General features: G+C 47.5%; 3 protein-coding genes and 1 pseudogene across 3 annotated transcripts; 3 read left to right on the top strand and 1 right to left on the bottom strand.

Moving 5' to 3' along the window:
- Positions 1-1,311, top strand: LOC113773573. The gene has a single exon (XM_027318208.1). The coding sequence runs from the start codon at positions 1-3 to the stop codon at positions 1,309-1,311; it is 1,311 nt and encodes a 436-aa protein (XP_027174009.1).
- Positions 1,312-2,997: 1,686 nt separating this feature from the next.
- Positions 2,998-4,444, top strand: LOC113773572. Its single transcript, XM_027318207.1, has 2 exons — positions 2,998-3,658; positions 3,792-4,444. The coding sequence occupies exons 1-2, from the start codon at positions 2,998-3,000 to the stop codon at positions 4,442-4,444; spliced, it is 1,314 nt and encodes a 437-aa protein (XP_027174008.1).
- Positions 4,445-7,697: 3,253 nt separating this feature from the next.
- On the top strand, positions 7,698-9,717 carry LOC113773571 (annotated as a pseudogene).
- Positions 9,718-11,397: 1,680 nt separating this feature from the next.
- On the bottom strand, positions 11,398-13,984 carry LOC113775075 (proline-rich receptor-like protein kinase PERK2). The gene is made up of 3 exons (XM_027319807.1): positions 13,448-13,984; positions 13,197-13,294; positions 11,398-11,902 (listed from the first exon to the last, which is right to left on the bottom strand). The coding sequence occupies exons 1-3, from the start codon at positions 13,770-13,772 to the stop codon at positions 11,849-11,851; spliced, it is 477 nt and encodes a 158-aa protein (XP_027175608.1). The 5' UTR covers positions 13,773-13,984; the 3' UTR covers positions 11,398-11,848.

The raw sequence follows: 13,984 nt of genomic DNA, 5'->3' as shown, positions 1-13,984 counted from the left end.
ATGAAGCGAGAGGCTCAAGCCGCTCGTACTGGGCAAGAGTCCCGAAGGAAAAAAGACACCGACCGATCCGAACAAGGCCCCAGCGGCTCGTCGAGCCAATTCCGAGACCGCCGGAGTGTCTTCGACCGGATCGTAAGAGGAAGGTCGTCCACCTCGAACGCCGAGCTGACACCACTCAATTCCAGCCGGACTCATGTCCTAGCGGTAATGAGACAGAATCACCTTGGCCGAGCCCCTCCTGAAATTCCGGGAAAGAGAGATAAGAGGAACTCAAACCTCTACTGCGCCTACCAACGGGATGTTGGGCACGAGACTGAGGACTGCAATGATCTGAAGCGAGAGATCGAGAACTTGATCCGGCAGAGGTACTTGAAGCAATTAGTTCGCAAGGATGGAGGCTTCAACCGAAGCGTCTCCCACCGGGAGAACCGGGGCCCCCGCCGAGAAAACAGGCGGGACACGAACATGCATTGCCGAGGTCCCGAGCACCGTAAGGACGACAAGCGGCCTCCACGCGACGGATCACCGGGCTACGGCCCTAACATCGCCGGGGTGATCAACACAATCGCGGGGGGTCCAACGGGAGGAGACAGCCAGAACTCCCGGAAACGGACCTATCGCCAGGCCGGGATGGAGGTGGCCGAGCCGAGCTCTCGGCTGTCTGAGGTCATCACCTATGGTCCCAGCGACCCTGTCCCTGCCGCCTCCAGCAATCACGAAACTCTTGTGATTGAAGTTCTCACCAACAACTACATAGTCAAGAAGGTCTACGTTGATCCCGGGAGCTCGGTAGACGTCTTGTACTACCGAACTTTCGAAAGTTTGAAACTGACCAGGGAGCAACTCACTCCTGTCAGAACTCCCCTCGTCGGATTCGGGGGACACGTAGTCCACCCGGAGGGTATGGTGTCCCTGATGGTGACTGTCGGGCGTCATCCCCGCTGCCGAACTATACCCGTCAATTTCGCGGTGGTCAAGGCAGATTCTCCCTACAATATGTTAATAGGTCGACCCACGCTCAACGCCTTGAGGGCTGTGTACTCTACCTACCACCTGAGCTTCAAATTCCCGACACCAGCGGGGGTGGCCGAGGTGAGCAGCGACGTGAGTACTGCCCGCGAATGCTACCTCGCCACCATCCAGGCCGCAGTCACTCCCCGGACTGCGTCAAAGGCCGAAGAGAAGAGGCCAGCTGTTCTCTTCATAGACTGCATCGATCCTCAGAAGGCGGGAAAGCCCGGCAGGCTGGAACCTGGGGATGAGGTGGAGCAGGTGGTCTTTGATGAGGCGAGACCTCACCAAGTGGTCTAAGTGGGGGCCGGACTCCCTTCGCCTCTAAAGGAAGAAATGATTCACTTGATAAAAGACCACCGGGACGTCTTCGCGTGGTCCGCTGATGAAGTGGTCGGAGTGCCACCTGAGCTCATGATTCACCAGCTCAACGTTAATCCACAGGCCCGTCCTGTGAGGCAGAAACGTAGGCACTTCGGTCTCGAACGCAGCAAGGCCATATCTGATGAGGTCGACAAGCTCTTGCCCGCCAAGATGATCCATGAGGTCCAATACCCCACCTGGCTGTCCAACCCTGTCATGGTCAAAAAGGATACCGGTGGATGGAGGATGTGTGTCGACTTCACCGACCTTAACAAGGCCTGCCCCAAAAGAGAAAACAGCCAGGTGGGGTATGAGATCCTCAGCTTCCTAGATGCCTTCAAAAGCTACCATCAAATAGGAATGACTGAGGAGGATCAAGAGAAAACAGCGTTCTACACCGACCAAGGTGTTTACTGCTATACTACCATGCCGTTCGGGCTAAAAAACGTCGGGACGACCTATCAAAGGCTGATCAACCGCCTCTTCAAAGATCAAATTGGCCGCAATGTGGAGGCCTACGTGGACGACATTCTAGTTAAAAGTTTAACCACCTCAGCTTTCCTGTCAGATGTGAGGGAGGTCTTCGGCGTCCTGCGGGACTCGAGGATGAAGTTAAATCCCAAGAAGTGCGTCTTTGGTGTCACCTCAGGAAAATTCTTGGGGTATCTGGTTTCCCACCGGGGAATCGAAGCTAACCTCGACAAAGTCAAGGCCATTCAGGACATGTCCCCACCTCGGAACCTCCGAGAAGTCCAGAGACTAAACGGACGCCTGGCCGCGCTGAACCGCTTCCTGTCCCAATCTGCTGAGAAAGTCTTGCCCTTCTTTAAGGTGCTAAAGAAGGCTGATCAGTTTGCCTGGACCGAAGAGTGCCAGGCTGCCTTCGACAAATTAAAACAATATTTGCATCATTTGCCTACCCTCGCCTCACCTCGGCCCGAAGAAAAGCTGTACCTCTATCTCTCCGCCGCCGACGAAGCTGTCAGTGCTGTGCTCATCCGAGATGAGGGGACCCAAGTGCCGGTCTACTATGTCAGCCGAGCTCTCCGTGGGTCAGAGACTCGGTATACCCAGGTGGAAAAACTCGTGCTAGGGTTGGTCCACGCCGCCCGGCGGCTGAAACCCTACTTCCTAGCTCATCCTATTTCCGTCAGGACAGACCAACCTATTCGACAGATACTGGTCCGGCCCGAGGCTTCCGGGCGCCTCACTAAGTGGGCCGTCGAATTAGGGGAGTACGACCTGTCGTATGAGCCACGCACCGCCATAAAAGCTCAAGCCTTAGCCGACTTCTTGGCCGAGCTCACCTTCACGGAAGGTCGAGAATCCACTTCCGCCACCGCCGAAGTGTCCACCCCACACTTGTGGACGTTATATGTGGACGGATCCTCTAACGGGGATGGCAGCGGAGCAGGACTGCTCCTGGAGGGCCCCCAGGGAGAAGTGTGCTCGTATGCCCTCCGCTTTGACTTCCCAACCACCAACAATGAAGCCGAATATGAGGCCTTGATCGCGGGACTCCAGCTAGCCCGCAGGCTCGGTGCATAGCGGATCCATGTCCGCAGTGATTCCCAACTTGTAGTATGCCAAGTTCTTGGTGAATATGAGGCCAAGGATGAGACCATGCAACGGTATCTATCCAAAATTCACCAACTCACCGCGTACTTCGAGTCTTTCGAAATCCAAAGAATCCCCCGCTCCCAGAATAGGCGGGCTGACGCCTTATCCCGGCTGGCTTCCACATCATTTTCTGACCTCAACAAGACCGTCTTAGTGGAAGTGCTGAGCGAGCCGGGATACATGGAAGAGGTGGCTTACCCTGTAAAATCGGGAGATACATGGATGAGCCCGTTCATCCTTTTCTTAGGGCAGGGAATCCTCCCCGAGGATCGAGCCGAGACGAGAAAGATACAACGCAAAGCCGCTCGGTACGCTTTCCGCGATGGAGAACTGTATAAACGCTCCTACCTTGGCCCGTGGCTGAGATGCGTTACGCCCGAGGAAGGACGTCGGGTTCTCCATGAGGTACACAAAGGCCTATGTGGGGCTCACGTCGGCCATAGGATGTTGGCCAAGAAGACCTTGCTCCTTGGGTATTTCTGCCCTTCCGTTCGACAGGATGCCCAAAATCTTGTTCTCGGCTGCCCATCCTGTCAAACCCACGCCCCGAGCACCACCAGCCCTCAAACTTCATGGTTCCAATCACCTCACCCTGGCCGTTTGAGCAATGGGAGACAGACATCATTGGCCATTTCCCAAAAGCGGTCAGGATTATACCTTCCTGGTAACCGCTGAGAATTATTTCACTAAGTGGGTTGAGGCCGAGCCTCTAAGGAACATCACAGGGCTGGCCGTTCAAAAATTCTTTTGGAAATGCATTATCTGCCGCTTCGGCATACCTCAGATCATCATCTCAGACAATGGGAGACAGTTTGCCGAGAACCCATTTAAGACTTGGTGCGAGAACCTCGGCATCAAACAACACTTTACTTCGGTAGGCCACCCTCAGGCCAACGGTCAAGCAGAGAATTTCAACCGAACTCTCTTGCATGGCCTCAAGACCCGACTACACCGAGCTGGATCATCTTGGGTGGAAGAACTCCCCAGTGTCCTGTGGTCATATCGGACCACGCCGAGGTCATCCACGCAAGAGACCCCCTTCTCCTTGACCTATGGAGCCGAGGCTGTCATCCCTGCTGAGATCCTTACACCCAGTCCTCGGCTGGCAGCCTATGTAGCCGAGGTGAACGGAGAAGAGAGACAGTTGGATCTCGACCTCATCGACGAGAAAAGGGACATTGCCTCAGCTCGGGTAGCTTCCTACAAGAATACCCTGGCCCACTATTATAATGCCCGCGTCAAACATCGGCGATTCCTGCCAGGAGACTTGGTTCTCAGAAAAAACACAGTCAGCCGAGCTGAATCGCAAGGAAAATTATGCCCAAAATGGGAAGGTCCTTACCAAGTCGTAGAATCTAATCTTAGTGGGTATTGTAAATTGAGCTACCGAGATGGCTCTCTAGTGCCGAGAACCTGGCACGCCGAGAACCTTAGATTGTATTATGCTTGAACATTTCATCAAGTTATGACTTCAGGCGCTTTGTTATTTTCCAATACAATGATGCCACACATCCGTTATTAAAAAATAAGGGGGACAAGCAAGGGACGAAGCAAGAAATTAAAATAGCCGAAGTGAGAAGAAATATGTTTCATTTAATGAAGGAAAGACATTACAAAAAGAATACAAGACCGAGGTCAGGAATGCTACTAAGCCATTCCCACCTCGGCATTACACTTAACCACCTTCAAGCCTAGACCCCTGTCTCGACTCCCTCCTGGCCAATTGCTTCCCCGGTTTCTTCCCCGCCGGGATGAGGCTCACCTCTTCCGCCTCCTTCGTGCTCTTCGTCGGCCTTCTCGCCGACGTCGCCCCCAGCGTCCTCTCCTCCTTCCTCCTCGAACACCTCATCGAGCTCGGATAGCCACTTGTTGAACTCGTCCTGGACCTCGGCCAAGTTCCTTCCAGCTTGAATGCCGTCGGCCATCCGATCGCACAATTCCTTGGAGTCTTCATTATAGTTGGCATTGTTTCTTAAAGACTCCAAGGCTTCGGAGGAGAGGTGAACTGCGGCCTCATCGATAGCCGACGTGAAGCCGAGCATGAAGCTCGGCCTCGTCAGCTGGCCGAGATCCCCGATGAAGGTCTCGGACCTCCGGAAATTTTCAACAGCCGAGGTCCTTACGCTCTCGAGGGCCTGTTCGTGGGTCTTCTTCACCTCATCTGCCCTCTTCTGCTCTTCCTCCAAAGCCGACTTGAAACTGTTGATGGTAGCCTCGGCCTCCTCCTCTTTCGTCTCGGCTTCTTGAAGGCGTCGCTGAAGCTCAGACTTCTCGGACTCGGACACCACCAGTTTTTTCTTCAACTTGGCAATCTGATCTTATAGCTTGCCGGTGTCTTGCTCCTCGATTAGGGCACAGTACCGATGCGTCATCTCGGCCACAAACGCCGTCTGGGAGGCCGTGGTCACCATTATACTTTGAATCACCTCGGCCGGGGACAGCTTCCTTGTGAACTCTACGTCCCTCGGCAAGCTTGATTGCATCACCAAGTCTTGTGCAACCCGAGGATTGGTGCACCTGTCGTTAACCTTAAGTGTCCACTCCGGACACCAATGCTCTCCGGGATGGGACTTCTCTTTTCCGGGAAACACCGGGGGCTATGGAAACGGTTCCATAGTGAGGACCCCGTCACCACATTGACCGGAGCCTTCAATTGTTTACCTCGGCCATGAGGAGGCGGGAGTGCCGTGGTCACTCCTAGTGGCACCCCTTCACGCACAGAAGAGGTGGACCCTGGAGCTGCGGCGGCCGAGCTGCTTTGGGCTACCGGGGTGGGGGTGCTCTTCTCCGCCGAAATCTTGGAAACCTGCCCTTGCGACTTCTTTTTGGACGGAGGCGCAGATGTCTCGCCCGAGATCTTCCTCTTCGACCTCTTGGCCACCTCGGCCGAGCCCGATGTGATGATGTCGGACAATTTGGTCACTGCACAAGGAACAAATATTATTATTTGCCATAGCCGAGGTAAAAGGAAAGCCATGAAAGAAAAATTACAAGGTTTCTCAAGTTTAGTGGAAAAGAAGGAAGGCTTGTCAGGAGGCAGTAAGGCTCGGCTAATTCTCCCGTCGACCAGCACGGTTTCGGGGTAGTCCCAACTAAATATCTGAAGTCCAGACCCCATCAACTTCTGGAAGGACTCCTCCTCGTGGTCCCCCGCGGAAGGGTCGGCCTTCGATTTAATGGGCCTCCACCAAAATCCCCAAGGGAAATCCCCGACTGGGACGAAGATGAAGTCCCGTTTCCAGTTCTTTATCGAGGTGGGAGCCCCAATCACCAGTTTCGGGATGGTGTTGTTCCGGTTACAGATGTAGAACCACCCCTTATCCATCCCGTGCGCCTTGAGGATATAGCATCGGCGGAAAAGATCCACTGTGGGGGTTACCTCTTGGTGTCGGCATAGCATCTCAAAACCTACGAGGATGCGGACCGCGTTCGGGACGAGTTGAGTAATCCTTACACCGAAGTGACGGAGTACGTCCCTGAAGAACCTCGACGTCGGCATCCTCAACCTAGCCTCCAACTGTCGGATGTAGACTGCCACAGTGCCCATGGGGGGCTTTTCGGCTGAGTCATTCGGCCCCGGCGACGTGATGAGGTACCCTGGCCTAAAAGGATACTTTCTTATCACCTTCTCGACCCTGTCTTCTCCCACGCGACTTCTGAACTTCGGCATCTTGCCGAAGTCAATTCTGGCTGCGTCCCTCGGAGCGACTGGCTCCAGTACTCCCTCATCGTGGGGCATCTCAGTTCCGAACTCGCTATTATAGACGACCTCGGAACCACCCTCACTCATTTCGAATGACTCTGACACCGAGGCTGTCTCGCCGGTACCCATCTCGGCTGAACCCTCCGCAGCACTAAACGTTGACCCCCCAGAGCTGGACGAAGCCGTTTCTTCCGAAGTGTCGGGCACCTCCTCGGCCTAGTAGCTCGGTTTCACAGTTTCCTTGTGGGTTTTAGCCGTTTTGGCCATGTGTGAATGATGAGATGAAAAGAAAGATACTTACTGTTGACTACGGAATCTGATGAAGTGGATGACTTCGGCTGAGATCTCGGCTGACAGGACTGACCTCGGCAACGCTCACGAATTTTACAAGTCTGAGGCTGAGAGTTAAAGTGATGGGCCATGCGGTGAAAAAGACCCCCTATTTATAGGGATTCGGCGAGAATCCGAAAAGGCGGCAAGAATCCGAAAAGGCGGCAAGAATGCGAAAAGGCGACCACGTTCAAATTCAAATGGCCCTGTCTTCCTCTCTTTTCATTAATGACTCGTCCTTTCGACTAACACTCTGCACGAAATGTCCCACTACCTCACAACGTGACCACTCTGCTCACCACGTCCTATCAACTGACCGGCCTACGTGTCGCACCCACGCATCGTCAGGAACAGTCTCGGGCCTCCGACCCTGTACGACCTCGGCACAAGGAAGCCTCGGTACCTCCAGGACTCGGAGCTTCCGAGGCTTGGGGGGCTTATTGAGGGTGCTCACCTCGGCCATCATAGGAATGCCGAGGTTATCTCACTTCCTCCCTCACACGAGCACGGTCTCGTGCTGAATATGGCCCCTGATCTCGGGCAGGCCCCTGGTCTACTGCCTAAATGACTTCTGCACCTCAGACTTCCACCTCAGCTGCACGCTGATGATGTCAAGCCACCTGACATCATCAGGGACCAGTGCTTTATCTGAAAAGCACTGATGCTCTTAATGGCTACTACGCAGGACTCCCCGTCACTCTGCCCAGGCGGCTACAGTGTCAGAGTCAGACCTCCTGGCAGGGAACAGAGCCGTAATGGCAGAACATGGGCCCCACTAGCATGAGCCCTCCGCCCTGCCATCCACTCCCGCTCTATAAATACCCCTCATGTACACCTAACAAGTAAGACGACTGTTCATTTGACAATACTGTTGCTTTCCTCTCGTTCTCATACTAACTTGATCGTCGGAGCGATCCCAGGGGAGAAGCCCCGCCATTCATTTCGGACAAGCGGATACACCTCACCTCACCTCAGAAGAGACTGATTTCGGTCGGTTCAACCATCCACCAAAAATCACCTCTTCAGGCTTCATTAGCGAAAAAAATTGTTGTTCCCAACCCATAGAATCCAGTTAAATTACTAGTACCCGTTTTTTTTTTATTAATCTCAAGAAAGAATAGATAAGTCGATATCGCGGATGTAATTTTTGATGCAGTAGAATTGAACAGCACCAGCTCTGGAAATCGGACTAGTCTTGCCAATGAACCACTCATTGACAACATCGAATATGATCAAATTGTAGTGCCCGACGAAAAAAGCTGGAAGAATCTATTTGCGTATATGGGTCCTGGGTTTCTTGTTTCTATTGCCTACATTGACCCTGGAAACTTTCAAACTGATCTCCAAGCAGGAGCCCAGTACAAGTACGGTTTACTTTGGATCATACTATTGGCATCCTTTGCAGCTCTGATAATCCAATCTCTGGCGGCAAATTTAGGTGGTGTTACTGGAAAGCATCTAGCAGAGCACTGTAGGAAGGAGTATCCGACGGTGGCCAACTTTATTCTATGGATTCTTGCTGAAATTGCTATTGTTGCATGTGATATACCTGAAGTGATTGGAACAGCATTTGCTTTGAACATGCTCTTCAAAATTCCTTTATGGTGCGGGGTGCTAATCACAGGGCTAAGTACATTAGTTTTGCTATTGTTACAGCAATATGGGGTTAGAAAACTTGAAATCTTTATTGCTTTCTTGGCGTTTACAATTGCTGGATGCTTCTTTGTGGAGCTTGGCTATGCAAAACCAAAATCTTCAGAGATTATTAATGGCCTTTTTGTTCCTCAGCTCAAGGGAAGTAGTGCTACTAAACTAGCTATTTCATTGCTTGGTTCTATGGTTATGCCGCATAATCTTTTCCTCCACTCAGCATTGGTCTTATCAAGGAAAATTCCACGATCTGTTGCTGGAATCAAAGAGGCTTGCAGATATTATATAATGGAAAGTGGATTTGCCTTAATGGTGGCCTTCCTCATCAATGTATCGATTATTTCAGCAAGTGAAATTCCTCAAATCTGAACCAAGATGACAAGCAGAATTGTCAAGACTTGGATTTGAACAAAACCTCATTCTTACTTAAACATATTTTAGGAAGTTGGAGCTCCAAAGTGTTTGCAATTGCTTTGCTTGCATCAGGACAAAGTTCTACAATTAACACATGCTGGGCAATATGTTATGCAGGGATTTTTTGATTTGCGAATGAAACTATGGATCTGGAATTTTCAACTCGATGCTTAGCCATAATCCCTGGTCTATTGGCAGCAATTATCTTCCATTCGCACTCATTCCACTTCTGAGGTTTACGAGTTGCAAAACTAAGATGGGAATGCATGCTAACTCCATTTCCATCTCTGCAGCAACTTGGATTATTAGCTGTCTCATAATTAATGGGCATTAATATGTATTATCTGGCAGAAAAGTTGGTAACAGCTCTTCGTCATAGCAATTTCAGTGTCATTGGTACTACTTTTTGTGGAGTTTTAGGAGTTTTGGGCATGGTAATATATTTGGCTGGTGTCCTATACTTGATCTTGCTGAAGACTACGAAGAATGACCACCTTCTTCTACCTGAAACTATGCAGATGGCCAAGGAGTTGGATAATGCATCGATTCCTTGTCTGCCTAGAGACGACATAGTAAACATGCAGTTGCCGAGGACCACTTCGGATGTTGATAAAAATGTTGTATAGCTGCCCTAGGGGAGCCAGAAGTAGGTGAAATTTTTTTCTTTGGTACATGTAATCATAGCTGATTCTATACAGATGCTTCAGAATAAAGTAGCCAATTTCTATTATTGAGTTAAAAAAAGATGTGGAATTCCATGGAAGATAGAATAACAAATTAAATTACCCAAAAGCCATTATACAACATAAGCTTTTGGACTCAGTTTTGGCTGAAAGATCTAAAGGACGTAAAAGTTGTTATCTTGAAGAGGACTGGGACAAAGCGGCTGCTTGAACTTTTGGACTTGAGGCTTTGTTAATGGTCAAGTGGTAATCCTAACGAGTGATGGCAGATCAATAAGAATAGATTTCAAGATAGGATGGTGATAACCACCTGGTCGAATTGATTCAATTGAAGGTTGATGCAATAAAGATAGGAGGTATATAAACGTTTTATTTCGTGAATAAAAAAAAAGGTATTAATTCATGTTGTTTCTTATTTATGTGCAGCATTTCTTATTTTTTGGCATGAGCTGTTGCTTGATAATGATAGTAGAAAAACTCCAGCTCCTCGTGGAAAGAAAGAAAAGTAAAGAAAACCCTCCAACCATTATTGTATTTTTATACACACAGAGACTGGTTGCTGAAGTTGACTTAGACGACATTACCAGTTACCTCTACTACTGTAACATCCATTCAAACGCGAAAGTTGATAATTGAGATCCATTGCCTAAAGTTGAAGAAAGGTACGTTATCTTCAAGTGGAAGAATCTATCTTTCAAACTTCGGAAAAGTGATCCTTCACCTTAAAAGTGTGCTGTGCAGTTTAAAAGCACTTTGTGGTTACCATGCTCCGATGCCTTTGGATTCTTTACAGGGGAAGCCTTCTACAGTTCTACTACTCCCACAGGGAGGAACTTGAGACTGAAGCAAATGAAGTGAACCCATGATAGTTTCTGAGCAGATTTACGTGGTTTACATATTCTGTACTTGTGTTTCTGCTTCCTTCTTGCAGAGAACAGCAGGACATTTTATCCGTCCGGGAATAGCTCAGGGAGTTTTAATCGGTATTACTACTATATTTGTAATAATGAAGCAGCATCTTTATTGAATAATCCATCTCTGCTAGCTTTGATTTCATGTGTGGAAATAGTGATGATCCTGAATATCTTGAAATTTTGGATTTCTCGCTCCTTAGGCATATTTATCATCAGGCATACATTTAAGTGATACTCTGTAAATTTGACACTAGAGCCATTTCTACTCCTCTCTGCCATGTTCCGTCAGCTGCCCTTGGGTGCCAAGCTAATCAGGGCGGAGTCGACCGTATCACTACTAGTTTCCCACCAAAGGAACCACAAATCCGGGGGTTGAGCCTTTGAGGCATTTTTGTGTTGGAACTTTTTTGACTTTTTTCTATTTTCCCAATATTCTTATCAATTTTCTGAAGTTTTGAAAAAAAAAATTTATCTTGAAGCAACATTAAAAAAAAAATCCATAAAAATGCATAAATGTGATCGGTGAGCCCACATAGTAACAATTGGCACGTAAGGAGGATAACAATTCCTCTTTTTTTTTTTTGGTGCAAAAGCAATCGACTTAAAGCTATGAGGATATTTGCAAAGCTAGTTTCGAGTTTCAGACACCCAAAGATATTATATTAGGCAAGAAGCAGAAGCAAAAAAATAACGGTAAATGCACCACCACATTCTTGAACTTGGAAATTGATTTCCTTAAACGCTAATAATACAAATACAAAGCCAATTGATATAAACTTCACCACTCAGGGTAACAACACTAGCCGATATTGGGTGGTTGCTCAACTGAGACTATCAACATGAAGGCTTAGCCCAAAAAATACAGTAGTGACTTCAAAAGACTACAGAAACCAGTGCTTAATCACTAGAAATCCCCTAGTTCTTATAATAGCTGAAAACTCCAAACAGATAGTGCATTTGAGAAGAGCTTTTTAAGCATTTAGCAGGTAATTCTCTTATGAAATACATCATGTACTTGACAGGAATTTCAGGTGGCATCAATGGCTTGTCATCTGCCCTGAATGACAACAATGTTCCAATTTACCAGGACCTCACCTTAAGAGTACATGTCAATGCAAGAAAGATATGGTTAACATTAAAGTACCAGCCCATCAAGCAAATTACACGTTCTGTGCCTTATCAGATAAACCTTTTGCCTTTGAATCCCCTGGATTCTGCCAGCAGTCAGAAATGAGTGTCAAATGCTAGGCCATACTGACTAGGGTATGATTTCATAACTTTCAGATATATTCATAAGATTTTGCATTTGCAGTAACTGAAATTGAATATTGAGTTCAAAATGGAATCAACAAGACACCATATACAGAAACTTCACTTCTGGTAACACAAAACATTTCAAGAAATAATTAAGAATTTCTTGATCCTTTTTGTTGAAATCGTTGAAATTCAACATTATTCATCATCCACAGAAAGACAAATGCAATTACTCTCTTCAGCAAGATCCTTTGGAGAATTGACAAAACAAAACCTATAAATATACTCCTTTACAGTGCTCACTTCCAACAGCTCCAACCCCACCCATCCCTCCAACGCAAAAAATCAAAAGTTAAATTGATAAAAGCAAAAAGAAAAAGAGAAAACTAAAAGCAAAAAATACTAAAAGCCAGTCGTCCCCCTAGTCTGCAGTACTACATCTGAGTGCTGTGCTATTTTGGTCCAGATCCACTTCAGAGGCATCCTTGGTCCCCCTAGCATACTAACTAAAGACTTTAATTCCCAAATTCCCATTTGAATGACAATGTAAAAGGGATATTAGTGTCTACAGATTATTTAAGCTAGAATATGGTAAGCAATTTGCTTATTGAAAATTTCAAGTTGTAAGATGATCCATGAAAATGTCCTGATAGAACTAGGATCTACTAATTATCCTGACTCTTCGACAGTGTCTAAGAAATAGTATGACATCCATAATCTACTATTCTTCCCAACTACATCAGAAAGTCCTGATAGAACTAGGATCCACTTGTGTCCTGCCTCTTTGGTGGAATCTCAGAAATTGCATGAAAACCATAAACTATTGCCAATTCCATCCTTTCAGTTTGAACTCAGGCATGGGCAAGAAATAAAGCAAACTTTCTCAATATCACTAAATTGAATATACTCCATTGTGGGGGCTAAGATCATATCTTTGGTAACCTGGTCTTTACCTTTGGATTACAATTTGGCATATATCTTCTACTTGTAGTTCACATAAGTTTTCCATTTTTAATATTTTTAAATAATCAAGATCAAACTTGAAAACTTCCGCTAAAAATTCAACTAGAGCATTCGTCTCTCACCCCTACATGCTCAAAAACTGCAATCAAGAAACTACATTCTAACAGTCATTACCAGTGAAACAATGTAAGACTCCAATCCTTGATTAGCAAGCATTATTAGATAAAAAGGAAATACCTATAAGCTGAATTTATCTAGATGGGTAACAGAAAAGAAGAGATAAAAACTTACAGTTCCCTTTGTTTCATAGAAATCATCGAGTGCCCATTGATACTTGGACTGATTCAACCCGAACCAATACGCCACGTGCTCATCCAAACTCGCGTGAGCTATAAAAAGAAAATTAAGTTAAATCAAAACCTTTTACCAACAAAAGGAAAAAACGAGCAAAAATACCCAAATCCTGAATCTAACAAAAAAAAAAAAAAATTTATCAGCTCTAGATTTATTTAACAAAAGGAAAAAAAAAAAGAAAATTTTACCATTTTGAACTTTGGCAACGGCATCCCAGAAGAACCCAAAAGTCGAATGAGACTTGTGGGATGGTTTAGTGCTATAAAACTGCGAAGGCGGAGCCTGAACGGCAGGCGGCGGAGGAGGCGGAGGAGAATGAGACTGAGTTGGCCGCTGAACAGGGGCAGGCGATGCAAGCGGAGAAGCGGGAACGGTTTTCTTGGGAGAGTCGGAGAGGGGTCGGGGACTGGGAGTTGTAGGAGTGGAGGGAGTAGAAGGAGGGGTTATGAAGACGGTGTAAGGTCCGATCTTGCCGATCCTCGGAGGTGGCTTCGATTCCACGTTCGCCGGCATTCCTACTTTTTCGTGAAATCTAAGGAAAGAAAAGAAATCTTAAAAATTTATCTTTTTTTTTGTCCTTTACTTGTCGGGAAAGGATTGGAATCTGGTGGGTGCTACTGGCGTTTAATGACTGGGAGAAGGTTCTGCGGAAGAAGTAGGAAAGGGGAGTGGAGTTTTGAGTAAAGTGAAGTGAAGAGTGTGAGTGGAGCTGCTGCGAGAGCTGG

Source organism: Coffea eugenioides, chromosome 6 (genome assembly GCF_003713205.1).
Source record: "Coffea eugenioides isolate CCC68of chromosome 6, Ceug_1.0, whole genome shotgun sequence".
NCBI lineage: Eukaryota > Viridiplantae > Streptophyta > Magnoliopsida > Gentianales > Rubiaceae > Coffea > Coffea eugenioides.
The sequence above is the reverse complement of the archived record's forward strand: the minus strand, read 5'-3'. Positions and strand labels throughout refer to the sequence as shown.